At 47.2% G+C, this 14186-nt stretch overlaps 1 protein-coding gene and 1 pseudogene across 2 annotated transcripts in view; one reads left to right on the top strand and one right to left on the bottom strand.

Moving 5' to 3' along the window:
* The first annotated feature begins 1355 nt into the window (after positions 1 to 1355).
* Rpl10-ps6 (ribosomal protein L10, pseudogene 6) lies at positions 1356 to 1761 on the top strand (annotated as a pseudogene).
* Positions 1762 to 6320: 4559 nt separating this feature from the next.
* The window catches only part of Snrnp40 (small nuclear ribonucleoprotein U5 subunit 40), a 33175-nt gene continuing 25309 nt past the window's right edge, over positions 6321 to 14186 (bottom strand). Inside the window, exons 7-10 of one of the 2 annotated variants that reach the window (NM_001134556.1) lie at positions 13290 to 13372; positions 11595 to 11656; positions 8437 to 8540; positions 6321 to 6804 (exon numbers count right to left, since the gene is read on the bottom strand). In NM_001134556.1, coding sequence (NP_001128028.1) covers positions 6755 to 6804; positions 8437 to 8540; positions 11595 to 11656; positions 13290 to 13372 — 299 coding nt within the window. In that variant the 3' untranslated portion in view covers positions 6321 to 6754. The remainder of the gene's footprint in view (positions 6805 to 8436; positions 8541 to 11594; positions 11657 to 13289; positions 13373 to 14186) is intronic. The other variant, XM_039109799.2, reaches the window with a different exon arrangement.

Genomic DNA, 14186 nt, shown 5'->3' with positions numbered 1-14186 from the left:
CTGGCCACGCTCCAACATTTATAAATCACCAGGGGCTTTGAAAGAGAATCTGAAGCATAGCATAGGTGAGAGCCAGTGTGGCTTTGTGGCAAGATGATGGATCACACAATGTGTGTGTGTGTGTGTGTGTGTGTGTGTGTGTGTGTGTTTGCGTGTATATGTGTGCAAGCATATAGAAGGGGCATGGAGCGGGGGCTGGCTTTATGCTGCCCCGTGTAGTTACAGGATGGCTAGCACCAATGTTCTCAACTGTGATCGCCCCTTGGAGTCACCTAAGAGCTATCCTGAGGCCCTTCTCCAAGATTCAGGTTTAGCTGTTTGGGGCACAGCCTGAGTCTGGGGTTTTTAAAGGCTCCCTGGGTGATTCTGGAGTACACTCAAGATGAGAAAAAGCCATTAAGGTCCACACTGTGGTGACTGGAAAGGATCCAGCTAGGTTAAAAGCCGGCTCTCCTGTCTTTGGACTTGTTGCCTCGTGAGGTAATACGCCGCCCCAGCGCTGAGCCTTAAAGGCAGTGGATGGCGAAGGATAGCGGTGGGGAGTAGGAACCTCTGCAGTGTCCCTCAGAAGGGTGAGAAACACCAGCGCTTTCTGAACACAATGCTTCTCGAGGGGACTCAGGTGCACCAAGGTGAAGCATGCTGGGAGGCATATTATCCCTGAATGCTTGTCTAGTGTATGGGGTTGAGGCTCAAATCAGCAGCTCTACAAAAGAGCTACTTAGAGGCCTTGTCTAAACAGAATGCTAAACAAAACATTCTCTCTCTCTCTCTCTCTCTCTCTCTCTCTCTCTCTCTCTCTCCCCTCCCCCTCTGTTCATTCATCCCTCCTTCTTCCCTCCTTTCCTCTTTTTAAAAAAATTATTGGGGCTGGGGATTTAGCTCAGTGGTAGAGCGCTTACCTAGGAAGCGCAAGGCCCTGGGTTCGGTCCCCAGCTCCGAAAAAAAGAACCAAAAAAAAAAATTATTTATATGAATACACTGTAGCTGTCTTCAGACACACCAGAAAAGGGCATCAGATCCCATTACAGATGGTTGTGAGCCATCATGTGGTTGCTGGGAATTGAGCTCAGGACCAATGGAAGAGTAGTCAGTGCTCTAAACCACCAAGCCATCTCTTCAGCCCCTCCTTTTGGTTTATTTGAGACAAGGTTTCTCTGGGTAGCCCTAGGCTATCCTGGAACTCGTACTGTAGACCAGGCTGGCCTCAAACTCACATAGATCTGCCTGCCTCTGCCTTTGAGTGCTGGGATCACCGGTGTGTGCCACCACCACTTGGACTTTAGAATTTGAATTTTTAAGAAGTTCTATGTGGCCTTTTCCTCTGGCTTGCCACTGACCATCCTATTGTCATCATGGGCTGCCTCCCCACCTGGTGTTATCCATATTGTAAGAACAAACCATACCCAAAGTCTCATTTCTGCCATGGTGTCCCTGATGCTAAGATCCACATCTTTGACTTGGTATGGAAGAAAGCAGAAGTGGACGAATTCCCACTTTGTGGCCACATGGTGTTGAACGAATATGAGCAACTCTCTTCTGAAGCCCTGGTACATGGTAAAGAGTTGTGGCAAGGACGGATTTCATATCCGGGTGAGGCTCCACCCTTTCCGTGTCATCCATATAAACAAGACGTTGTCTTGTGCTGGAGCTGAAAGGCTCCAGACAGGTATGCGTGGTGCCTTTGGTGCCCCAGGGCACAGTGGTCAGGGTTCACATTGGCCAGGCTATCCTGTCCATCTGTACCAAGCAGCAGAATAAGGAACATGAGATTGAGGCTCTGCTCAGAGCCAAGTTCAAGTTCCCTGGCTGCCAGAAGAACCACATCTCAAAGAAGTGGGGCTTCACCAAATTTAATGCCGATGAATTTGAAGACCTGGTTGCTGAGAAGCGGCTCATTCCTGATGGCTGTGGTGTCAAATCTCTCCCCAGTCGTGGTTCCCTGGACAAGTGGAGAGCCCTGCATTCCCGAAGGCTTCCACAGTGCTCTCCTGTACCCTATCAAACCATGGTCAATAATAAATCTCACATCAAGAGAAAGAAGTTCTATGTGTTGCTACTGCTGCTGCTGGTCCAGGAAAGCCCACTGAGAATCACAACTTCTTGGTTATAAAATACTTAATCTTCCTGAGGTCCTGAGTTCAAATCCCAGCAACCACATGGTGGCTCACAACCATCTGAAATGAGATCTGATGCCCTCTTCTGGTGTGTCTGAAGATAGTGACAGTGTAATCATAATATATAATAAATAAATAAAATATTTAAAAAAAATAAAATACTTAATGGGCTGGAGAGATGGCTCAGAGGTTAAGAGCACCGACTGCTCTTCCAGAGGTCCTGAGTTTGATTCCCAGCAACCACATGGTGGCTCACAACCGTCTGTAAGGAGATCTGGTGTCCTCTTCTGGTGTGTCTGAAGACAGCTACAGTGTACTCACATACATAAAATAAATAAGTCTTTAAATAAAATAAAACATTTATACTGAAGCTCTGCCTTCAGTCACCTCCCCTGAAACGAATGAATGACTGAATGAATTAATGAATCACTATCACTGTTCTCAAGGCTTTTCTCAGCAGCATCATGAATGACTTTCTGGAGCAGCAAATTTTTCGTGTATCTTTGGTCCCTGCCTACCAACATCGTCAAATGTTCTCTGGAGGACAGAAGTGACCCAAGTTAAACAGCAATGCTAGAGTCTGGGCGATCTTCAGGATGGAATGAGAAAAACCCCTTTAGTCTAGGCGTCTGGTACAGCCCAGGGCTCAGTGCAGACGGTAGGGGTTCACTCAGGATGTTTGCAGAGAAGAGACAATGTATGCAGGGGTCCTAGAGACAGCTGATGAGAGCAGAGTGCTTTACACACACAGAGGCGGCCATGTTAAATTCACCCCTTCCCCCCAGAATACTTTGGCCTGGGTGGGGTATTCGCTGTCTAGTCTCAGGCTCTTGATTTATTTTTTTGGGTTTTTGATGCTAAGGACCAAAGCCAGGGCCTCATCTACAACCCCAGTGAATGCATCCCAAATCCCTTAAAAGTCTGGTCAACCCAAGTTCCTGACAGTTTCCCCCAAGGCTTAATTTTCACCTTGGTTTCACTCCATCTTGAGGTATCAAGAAGCAGCAGGCTCAGGCCAGTCTATAGTGGTGTGTACCTTTAATGCCAGCACTCAGGAGGCAAAGGCAGGCAGATCTCTGAGTTCCAGGCCAGCCTGGTCTCTAGAGTGGTTTCCAGGACAGCCAGGGATACAGAGAAACTGTCTTAAAAATAACCCCACCCCACTCAAAAAACAAAGATACACACACACACACACACACACACACACACACACACCCCACACAAAAGCAGCATCAGGCCTCTGGACCTATGGCTTAGCAAATACTGTGGTTTTGATATGTAGAAGCAACTGACAGTTGGCTTTGGACCAGTCAGCATCTCTGTCACCTGATTACATGGGACAAAGGATGACTGGAACTGCCTCTTTCGGGGACTCATCCCAGACTGAGGCCACTGACATTCCCAAGAATTAACTTCTCTTCCCTGAAAGGCTCAACTGTCTCTGTACAGCTACAGGAAGTAGGGAAGCCAGGGCTGTGCTCTCACGAACTGTTTGTAAACAAGCTGCTTGTGGGGGTTAGGGATAGAAGGGGGGGCTACAGGTGGCTGGAAACAGTGACTTAAAACCCACCTCCCGCACAATTCAGCCCACAGCAAGCCACTCACTGAAAAAGAAGTTTGGCTCTTTAAGTGCCCAAGGTATTAAATGCTAGAGACTAAAGTCATAAAAGGAAATTAACTGAAAGCCAGAGATGCCATTACTCATTCGGGAGTAATTTTTCTCTCCCAAAGTGAGGAGACAATTTGCACCCCCTGGAGATGTTTTATGCTTAAATCTTTATTCCCAGGCTCGGGCCTGTTCTCTTCAATCCTAAGTGATACTGCTAATGGCTCCTGGGAAGGGGTTGAAGCTAGAGGGAACACCTGCAGTCAGTCTCCGAGGCCTAAGCCTTCCAGTCACCATCAACTCTCAAGGGCCTGCTGAGAAGAAAGGCTCAGTAGGGAAAGCCTGACAACTTGAGTTTGACCCAAGGGATCCACATGGTAGGGGAGAGCCAACTCTAAGTTATCTGTGACCGCCACATGTATATGTATCGTGTTCATCCCCGCATGTAGCCTGGTGACCCAAGTCTAACCTGTGGAAGCCATGTAAAGGTGGAGAGAATCAACTCTACCAAGTTGCCCTCGGATCTTCACATATATACCATGTTTACAAACACACACGATGGCGTGAGTAGAAGGGGCTGGACCGAGGCAAGTGGACCTGGTGTTAAAAAGGGTTAGAGGGCTGGAGATGCCTTGGGACTTAGGAGCACTTGCTGAGTTCAGATCCTAGCGCACACATCAGGTGGTTCACAACTGCTCCTTACTACGGCTCCCTGGGCTCCAATGCCCTCTACTGGCCTTTGCGGGTACTGCATACACACAGTGCACATTCGGGAGACACACCCATAGATTAAAAATTAAATTTAAGGGGGTTGGGGATTTAGCACAGTGGTAGAGCGCTTGCCTAGCAAGAGCAAGGCCCTGGGTTCGGTCCTCAGCTCCGAAAAAAAAAGAAAATTACATTTAAAAAGGGGTCTTAAGCTACTTGTGATTTCTGTGGGGGCATGAAGACGAGGCTGAATGCCTTTTGGAGCCACACTTTCCTGGAGAAGGCCATCATAGCCATATATGGAACACATTGGTGTTCAGGCCCAATGTGATGTCAGAGTTACCACTTTCAGATTGATGGGTTCTTTTCTTCCACTGTTCGTTTTGAGGCAGGGTTTTCCTGGGTCATGCTGTGTGGGTAATTCAGGCTAGCTAGCCTATGAGCTTCGAGACAATGCCTCTGTCTCCAGTTCTCATCTTGCACCAGTACATCTGGATTTTTATTTAGTTTCTGGGGACCAACTCAGGCTAGCCTCCAACTAGCTACTATCAGAGCATGACCTTGAACTCGATTCTCCTGTCCCCTGGTTCCAAGTATTGGGGCCTGATCTCATAGCACACAGTCCTTCCATAAGGTAAAGGCTCAAAGTAATGACATTAGCTCCATGCTGTTTAACCCCATCTTCCCCCCAAATATCTGACAATGGAATCTTTAAACAGTGTCTGCAGAACCTCAGCAAACGGCAATCTACAGGATGTACCTGATGTTTACGCTCTCTGGGGCTTGGCTCCTTCTGTTTGCTGTCCCTGTCTCTGTCACACTGAGGTCCTCTGGTTCATGAGACACACCACATACCCTCAGGATTGTGTCTGTTTTTAGACAGCCCTCCTCACATCCTCTCCCCTATCCAAGCGTAATCACACCATCGATGTTTCCTTGTTCTCTCCCAGGCACAATAAATCGCTTCCCCCTGTGTTTCCAGTGTGCTTTAGTCAAACTTCATTCACTGTATTACAAGTAATTGCTCTGAGAGCCTTCCCATACGGCCGACTTCTTCATTAATAAGTTAAATAAATCTCTGGCTTGTGCTCACTTAAAAAAAAAAAAAGAGTTTATTTCCGACAGTGTTCTCTACTGGTCTGTGCATTTCTCACAGTGTCAAGGACAGGATGTCTTCTGTCTCTGTCTTCGGCAATGATGACTTTACCTGTCACATAACAGGTGCTTGTTGAGTGACTATGCTCTAAAACCAGGGTAGCACCCTCTCTGTAACATGGGATAAATATGATTCAAGATCATAAGCTGAAAGTCTAAAGCCAAACATACTCAGATAGGAAAACTTCTTGTTTTGAGACAGAAGTTTCCAGTAGAAGGCACATGACAGAATTTCTCACCATCTCTGTCAGAGCAGGAAAATCAGACAAAAAATAGGATCATAAAAAGCTCCAGAAACCGCCATGGCTTAGGCCCATCAGACACCCATCTCCCCTGTGCACTGCTCGGGAAGCAGCGTCCTGGCTGGGGCTGTCACACTCCTGTCTACTCCAGGACCCCAAGCACAGGGCTGCCACTAAGACAAGTGCTCTGGGCAGGGGGCAGAGCAGACAGGCCCTGTTTGTTAGAGATGTGTCCAAACACATGAGCGCCAGGCTCTTCCGGACCTCACTGATCTCCTCTGGATGCTCAGCTTTAGTTAGAGACGCTATTCTCCTGACAGCTATGGAACACAATTACACAACGTCATTTTCACAGGAGTGAAGAAACCTACCAACAGAAAGGGGAGCTCCACACAAGGGCCACCGACGTGTAAGTGGACTGTATATACCTCCCGGACATGTGCTTGCTCTGACTTACAGCAGCCAAGCCACAGAGAAAAGACAACAATAAACCCAAGCCACAAGGTTCTTGTAAAAAGGTATCTGTTTGGATTTTTAATACAAAATGACTCAAACACAGAAACAAATATCATACAAGCTAGTTATTCAATTTAAAAATAAAACAAAAATAAATGCAACTAACAAATTTCAAATTGCCACTCCCTGTCTCCAGCCTAGATTAAAAACAGGAAATATCAAACCAACGTTTGTCTTTCTGAAGAAATCTTATTTTTAAAGAGAAGAAACCAATCCCTGAATCTGGCGGGTGGTACCAGAGGCCACAGTGGTTCTGGTAAATGGGGTACAAGAGGTTGCTGGAATATGGCCATCAGGTCCAGCTGCTTGCTAACGATGGTCATCTGAAGGCAGGTCAGCCCAGACACCATCTGACTCTGGCCAATGGCGTAGTCTGAGCCTCGGGTCACGGGGCCTTCCATTCCACATTTTCACTGGATCTCACCCATGTACAGCCTCTTGTCACTGGATGCTGAGAGGACTGAGAAAGAAAGAGCGAGAGGAGACAATGAAGGCTCAGGACAATCCTCGGGCTCAAGGGCCCTGTGTCAAGAGACAGCTGTGACAAAGAAGAGCAATTGGATTTAGCTGGAATTCTCCTAAACACACAGGGAATTGCAGTCTGGCTTTTCATCCAAGTCCTCTCAAAATCGGGAAGATGGCTGTACACAGGAAACAGCCAGGCTCAAACCCAAGAAAAACACTGTTGATGTCTATGCCAGTCTCTCTCTCTCTCTCTCTCTCTCTCTCTCTCTCTCTCTCTCTCTCTCTCTCACACACACACACACATGCATGCGTCCACCTATGTGTTTCTTTGGGGCTGTGGCATTCTCAGACAAGATTTGAGATAGTCTCTCTGTTCAGCCCAGTCTGACCTAGAACCTGCTATGTAGACTGGCTAGCCTTAAACCTCCAGTGAGCCTCCTGCTTTTGCCCACTCAGAGCTGGGATTACAAGTCCCCACCCACCCAGTCAATGTGCTTTATAGAGTCCTGGAGAACACTAACAGGTTTTCTTTAATTGGCTTAGCTAGCTAATCAAATTTAATATAATTTTAATCTAAATATTTACAAACCATTCTTGACTACATACAATCCCTGCCACTCAGAAGAGACAAAAACATGGAGAGACCTGAACTGAGGGGTGACAAAAGGCCTCAGTCTATTCAGTCTTCTTTGAGGTAAGGAACTGATGGCTACCTCACCATCTGGGACAGCAATTCCAAGACTGAACCATAGATGGCAGCAACCCCCCTGAGGCATGTGTCCACTCCAGGCTCGCTCACTCGCTTGCTCATTCATTCATTCATTCATTCATTCATTCATCCATCCATCCATCCATTCATTCATTCAATATAAGTAAGCCCTGTCTTCAGACACACCAGAAGAGGGCGCTGGATCCAATTACACATGGTTGTGAGCTACCTTGTAGGTGTTTGGAATTGAACTCAGGACCTCTGGAAGAGCAGTCAGTGCTCTTAACCACTGAGCCATCTCTCCAGCCCTCCAGGCTCATTATTAATAAGCTGCAACACTGCTTCATACTGACTCTCCCTGAGATCCCCTCCTGTGGTTTAAGTGCTGAGTTCACCTGAAGAACCTGGTATTTGGGAGGCCGAGGTAGGAGAGGTAGGAAGATTACCTCAGATGAGGCCAGCATAGGATACAAAGTGAGCATCAGCTAAGCCAAGGCTACATAGTAAGACCCAGCTAGAGAGACTTTCAGTTTGGCCTAGTAATGGTGGTGCAGGCCTTTAATCCCAGCACTTGGGAGGCAGAGGCAGGCAGATCTCTGAGTTCTAGGACAGTCAGGGCTACACAAAGACACCCTGTCTGGAAAAATTAAAAAGATTCCCAGTTCCATCTGAGCATTCGTATAAAAAGCAACCCCTGGGTTACTCCTGTGCTGGGTCTCCTGTATGCTGTCAACTGCCTTCCTCTGGTCACTGTCACTGTCCCAGCCCCCACATCCCCACACCCCCAAACCCTCAAACCCCAGTGTTAACACTGAATTCACATAACTGACTCCTGCCTGCCTGCCTGCCTCTGTACCCCCAGGGTCCTGGAGAGAGGTCACTTCCCATCTGGAGCAGTCATGGCAGACATGGACTTACTGATGGGCTCATCGGGATGGAAGGCCACCTCATTGATGGAGCCAGCATGACCAGGAAGCTTATACAGGATCCTTCTGCTTGTGGTGTCCCACACGTACACAAACCTGCAAGATGCCACAACAAACAAAGGAAGGTCCCTTAGAAGAGGGTCAGAGCACTTGGGCTGGAAGCAAAATGGAGAACGTTTGCTTACTGAACAATCCTCTGGGCTTTGGAAAACAGGACAACACCAACTGAAACAGAGAATATTTGGGGCTTCAAACCAACCAAACTGAGGCCAGGCAGCAGTGCTGCATGCCTTTAATCCTAGCATTAAGATCTCTGTGAGTTTAAGGGCAGCCTGATATACAGAGTTCGTTCTAGGAAAGCCAGGGCTACACAGGGAAACCCTGTCTCAAAAAACAAACAAGGGCTGGAGAGATGGCTCAGTGGTTAAGAGCACTGGCTACTCTTCCAGAGGTCCTGAGTTCAATTCCCAGCAACCACATGGTGGCTCACAACCATCTGTAAAGAGATCCGATGCCCTCTTCTGGTGTGTCTGAAGACAGCTACAGTGTACTTATATATAATAAATGAATAAATCTTAAAAAAAAAAAGAATGCTAAAAAACAAACAAACCCCAACAAAATAGATACAGTCCATGACTGATTATGCTATTTACAGAATTGACAAAATTCTGAAATCACAGAAAGACTATACCTGCAATCCCAGCACTGGGAAGAGGGAAGCCAGGAGGACTATGGGTTTGAGGCCAGCCTAGAATGTACTGAGATGGTCTAAACCCCTATACTCAACAAATGAACAAGAGTTCATTAGTTATGTCCTGTGCTCTCTCCGTGTGGGCTCCAAATCTGAGTAACACACTTGGAATAGTTGGGTATATTGGCACATGCGTGTAAACCCAGCACTTGGTACAAACAGGCTGCAAGACATGGAATTTAAAGGCCATCCTGGGCTATATAAGACCTAAATAGTCTAGACAGGAGGCAGACCCCATCCCTGCCTCTGAGCTAGTGCTCATGCCCTCTGATGCCTATCTCTGCCACGCACAAGCCACTGTCCCTCACCAGCCCCGCCCCAGGCAGAGGGGAAGGCTGACGGCACTGGAGTCAGAATAGTGGGGGCAAGGTCCACAGCATGGACTCACTGGCCAGCTTGTCAGACAACTGCCTTTCTTTCGTTAGAATAGTGGGGGAGGGGCTGGGGATTTAGCTCAGTGGTAGAGCGCTCGCCTAGGAAGCGCAAGGCCCTGGGTTTGGTCCCCAGCTCCGAAAAAAAGAACCAAAAAAAAAAAAAAGGTGGGGGAAAAAAGGATTCTAGCTTTTTTTTTTTTGGTTCTTTTTTTCGGAGCTGGGGATCGAACCCAGGACCTTGCGCTTCCTAGGCAAGCGCTCTACCACTGAGCCAAATCCCCAACCCCTGGATTCTAACTTTTTGAGAACAAGAATATACGCAAAGTGGCACGCAGAATTAGTGACTGCTATTGCTAATGTGAGTGTGTTACACAGCCAGAGCCAATGAAGTCATGTGCTGACCTGAATCCTCTTGGCGGCTCAGCCGGTGCCTGTAACAGGGCTGCGGAGGGTTAGAGGGCACAGGGGGAGGTGATCTGTAAGCAGAAGGGGAAACCCACCAGACCCAGGCACAGCTGGAAAGTGGTTTTCTGAGTTGGATATTATCTCTCAAGTTGGCAGAAACCAGCAGAAGCCTAGATCTCCAAGGGTTTACTTCAAGGCCTTGCTCACTCCTCATGGCTGCCAATTACATGCTAAATTTAGAGGGTTCCTTGTCCTCCCCACACGTGGGCATGTCACCATTTGGTAGAAACCAGGTTACTTATACAACAGAACTGACTGCTGACTTTAGGCTATCAGGGTGGCCTGTGAAATCCAGCCAAGCTCAGCAGAGGAGCACGCTTTCCTTCCACCAAGCCATGTGTCCTCTTTAAGGATTGGTCAGAGGAAGAGGAGCAAGAAGACATTGTAAGTCAGAAGATGTGAGCTGGACACGCTAGCTCACTCCTGCTCGGAGTTCAAGGCCAGTCTGCCGTACGCACTGAGTCTGAAGACAGCCAGAGATCCATGATGACACCTTGTCTTGCAAAGTTTCTAAGCATGTCCCCAAAGGGAACCCCTGCTTTCAGGCCTCTACTGTGAACCTCTAGGCGTCACTTACAAGTCCTTCGTCCCTGGCACTCAGAATCTCTACTCCATCAGATTTTCTCCCAAGTACGCAGCACCACAGACACCAGAACCAGCCTGTATCTGACAGGTGAATTCTGCCCTGTTTCCCATTCACAACTAAGGCCTTGAGTCATTCTAAGTTCATACTCGGGAAAGCCTAGTGACTTGGCAGAGATGGACGCTATCTAACCTGCTTCCCTCAGCGACATTGGCACTTTCCACCGAGCCTGGAGCTGATTCTGAATTATCTTTAACATTGACAGCTATGACCAAATGCTGGGTTGATACAAGGGTGGCATTTGATTGTCACCTCTGACCTAGGAATTTGTCCTTGAAACAGCAAGCGCTCAGAATTCAAGCACCAACCAGTACCCTGGGTTTACAGAGGATGTCAAAAGATTGTTCTGACTGTGAGAGCCATTCACAGAGATGCCCCCAATGTCTGTCTAAATGTAAGGAAGAAAAATATGTATAAAAGTTAGATGTATGGAACAAAGAGCAATGTGTCATGCTAAAGGGAGAGAGGGGGAAGGGAGAGGGTGAAGGAGAAGAGAGAGAAAAGGCGAGGGAGCGAACACTGAGAGAGTGCCATGGATAGCTCAGAGAAGGAGCAGAGTGGTTACTGGGAAGACAGTCTAGAGAGCACTGAGGGAGGTGTGAGAGACCCTGGAGAAGAATGGCAGGAGGGACAGCCTCTAATGTATTACATGACGGGAAGGAGAAGGCAGAGACACTAGGAAGATTATCAGTCTCCAACAGATATAAACACAGTCGACTCTCTAGGCCTAAAAACAAACAGACAGAAAACTACGTGTGTCCAACATGGGCTCTAAACCATTTGTCTTCACACGGCTTCACTTCTGAGAGCCCCTCAGTCACGTGGAAAGCTGTACCTCTGTTGTCTTCACAGTTAGGCATTAGGTGTGGGACCCGCATAGCCACCCCATTCTCCACCTCATACCCAGGGACCCTTACCTGTCTGCTGAGCCAGCTGCTATCTTGCTTCCGTCTGGTGACCAGGAACACCTCAGGAGGTTCTGCAATGAAAAAAGACTCCATGAACAGTTAGTGTGCTAAACCCGTCTCGCTGCACTAGGGGTCAGCTGACTTAATTCCCTACTAGGCTTCAGTATCTCCCAGACGTCATCAGCCATCACACTCCTGCTCAAAACAGCACGCTCTGTAATCTCATTAATTTTTCTTTAAATATTTCCGTATCTTACTTCTAAAAAAAATTCTTATTCATGTATTGGTTTTTCTAGACAGGGTTTTTCTGTGTAACAACATCCTTGACTGTCCTAGAACTCACTTTGTAGACCAGGTTGGCTTCGAATTCATAAAGATCTGCCTCCCAATTGTTGGGAATAAAAAAAAAAAAAAAGCATATGCCACTATGGCCTGGCCTACCTTATTTATTATCAATCTAAGTGTATTATTTTAGGTAATCTGTCTGCAAGTATGTTTGGGCATCACATGTGTGCCCAGCAACGGAGGAGGCCAGAAACAGGCATCATATCCCCTGGGACTGGAGTTACAGACAATTATGTTCTGTGGTTACCAGGAATCAAACCCTGGTCCCCTGAGAGGGCAGTCAGTGCTTTTAACTGCTGAGGCAACTCTCAGGCCTGCTTTGTAATCTTATAATACATAAAACTAGATGCAGAAATGTTTGACCCGGGTTGGGGATTTAGCTCAGCGGTAGAGCGCTTGCCTAGCAAACACGAGGCCCTGGGTTCGGTCCCCAGCTCCGGGGGGGGGGGGGGGATGATGGTTGACCCTAGTTATTAAGGACAAATCTGTCCATAAAAATTTGTTCTGTCTTTTTTTTTTTTTTTTTTTTTTGCGGAGCTGGGGATCGAACCCAGGGCCTTGCGCTTCCTAGGCAAGCGCTCTACCACTGAGCTAAATCCCCAACCCCCTTGTTCTGTCTTTAAATGAAGGCTCATAGCTTCACTTAACTTGATTCTATTAAAATATTTTTAAAATTTTATCTTGTTTTTATTTTTCTTTGCTGTTTATCTTGAAGGAAAAAACAAACAAACAACAACAAAATCCCCACCAAACCCAATAGAAATAAAATTTATTTATAAAATAAAGCAGTATGGGTAAGTTTGCAAAAGGAAACCACTGACATCTCTTAAGTAGCTCTCTGACAAGGAAGCTGCCTCCAGAAGAGCTGCCCAGGACACATTGGAGAAAACGATCCTGAACTGGAGCCATCATGCTAGGAGGGGAACAGACACAGACCAGGGCTCTGACAGCTGGTATCTAGGTAACAGCAATGGGGGCCTGGGCCACAGACAGTAACTTACAGGATCGAGATTCCCAAGGGATAAGGCCAGAAATGAAAGCCCTGTCAGGGAGGTGCTGAAGACAAGTCTAGGAATGAATGGGCCCCAGTCTGGCAACCCGTGAGACTGCCTTCTCTAATACACTCTATTAATTTCGCTTCTGGTAAGAAGAGCTGTGAGCCCACCATGGGGGCAGCTCTTGTAATCTGAGCACATGGGAAGCTGGGCAGGAGGGAGGGCAGCTTTGATGAAGAATGGCTACTATTACCAGACTTAACTCATTCATAGTGCGTCAACAACTCTATCCTGAGCATCACTTCAAATACTTCTTCAGATCAAACGCACAGTAAAACCAACCCCCAAGGCAAGTCCTACTCACCTTTTCAAAGTTGTGGACATTTCCTTGAAATATCTTCACACATCTCTCTTTGGGAGCAAATGGCCGGACATCCCAGACACGCACTACAAAGCAAATGGCAAAGCAGTCACGCTACAAACACACGGAGCCAGCAGCTCCTAGGTCAGTAACAAATGCTGTCTTCTGGGGAGGAGGCCCCATGTGACTCTTCCCTTCTCCTGTGGGAACAATCTACACTAAAGCTGGGCTGCCAGGGCCATCCTTCTCACTAAGTTAAGGGCGCAGAGGAGAGCGGAGGAAGCAGGAGGGAGGACAACACAGTTGGGATTGCAACTGAATATAGTTAGATCTGCCTGTCAAACACGCGTGCGCGCGCACACACACACGCGCGTGCGCGCGCACACACACACGCGCACACACACACATGCATGCATGCACGCACGCACGCACGCACGCACGCACGCACGCACCATTTTTTGGGGGTGGGAAATGAGGCAGGAGGTTCAATATAAATGAGACTTTAAGGTCTCCCTGGATCTTTTTTTTTAATATTTTAATATTTTATTTATTTATTATATATGAGTACACTGTAGCTGCCTTTAGACACACCAGACAAGGGCATCAGATCTCATTACAGATGGTTGTGAGCCACCATGTGGTTGCTGGGATTTGAACTCAGGACCTTGGGAAGAGCAGTCTGTGCTCTTAACCACTGAGCCATCTCTCCAGCCCTCCCTGGATCTTAAAACACCTAAAATGAAAAAATAGTTCCCAAATGATCTCTGACAGTTTACAGTCATATCCAGCAAAGCTTCAATATGGCAATAAATTTTTTTTAATTAAAAACAACAACAACAAAAAAAGTTCTGTGGCTAAAGAGACAGCCTGGTGCTTAAGAACACTTGTCGATCTTGCAGA

Source organism: Rattus norvegicus, chromosome 5 (assembly GCF_036323735.1).
Source record: "Rattus norvegicus strain BN/NHsdMcwi chromosome 5, GRCr8, whole genome shotgun sequence".
NCBI lineage: Eukaryota > Metazoa > Chordata > Mammalia > Rodentia > Muridae > Rattus > Rattus norvegicus.
Note: the sequence above shows the minus strand (reverse complement) of the source record. Positions and strands in the feature narration are given on the sequence as shown.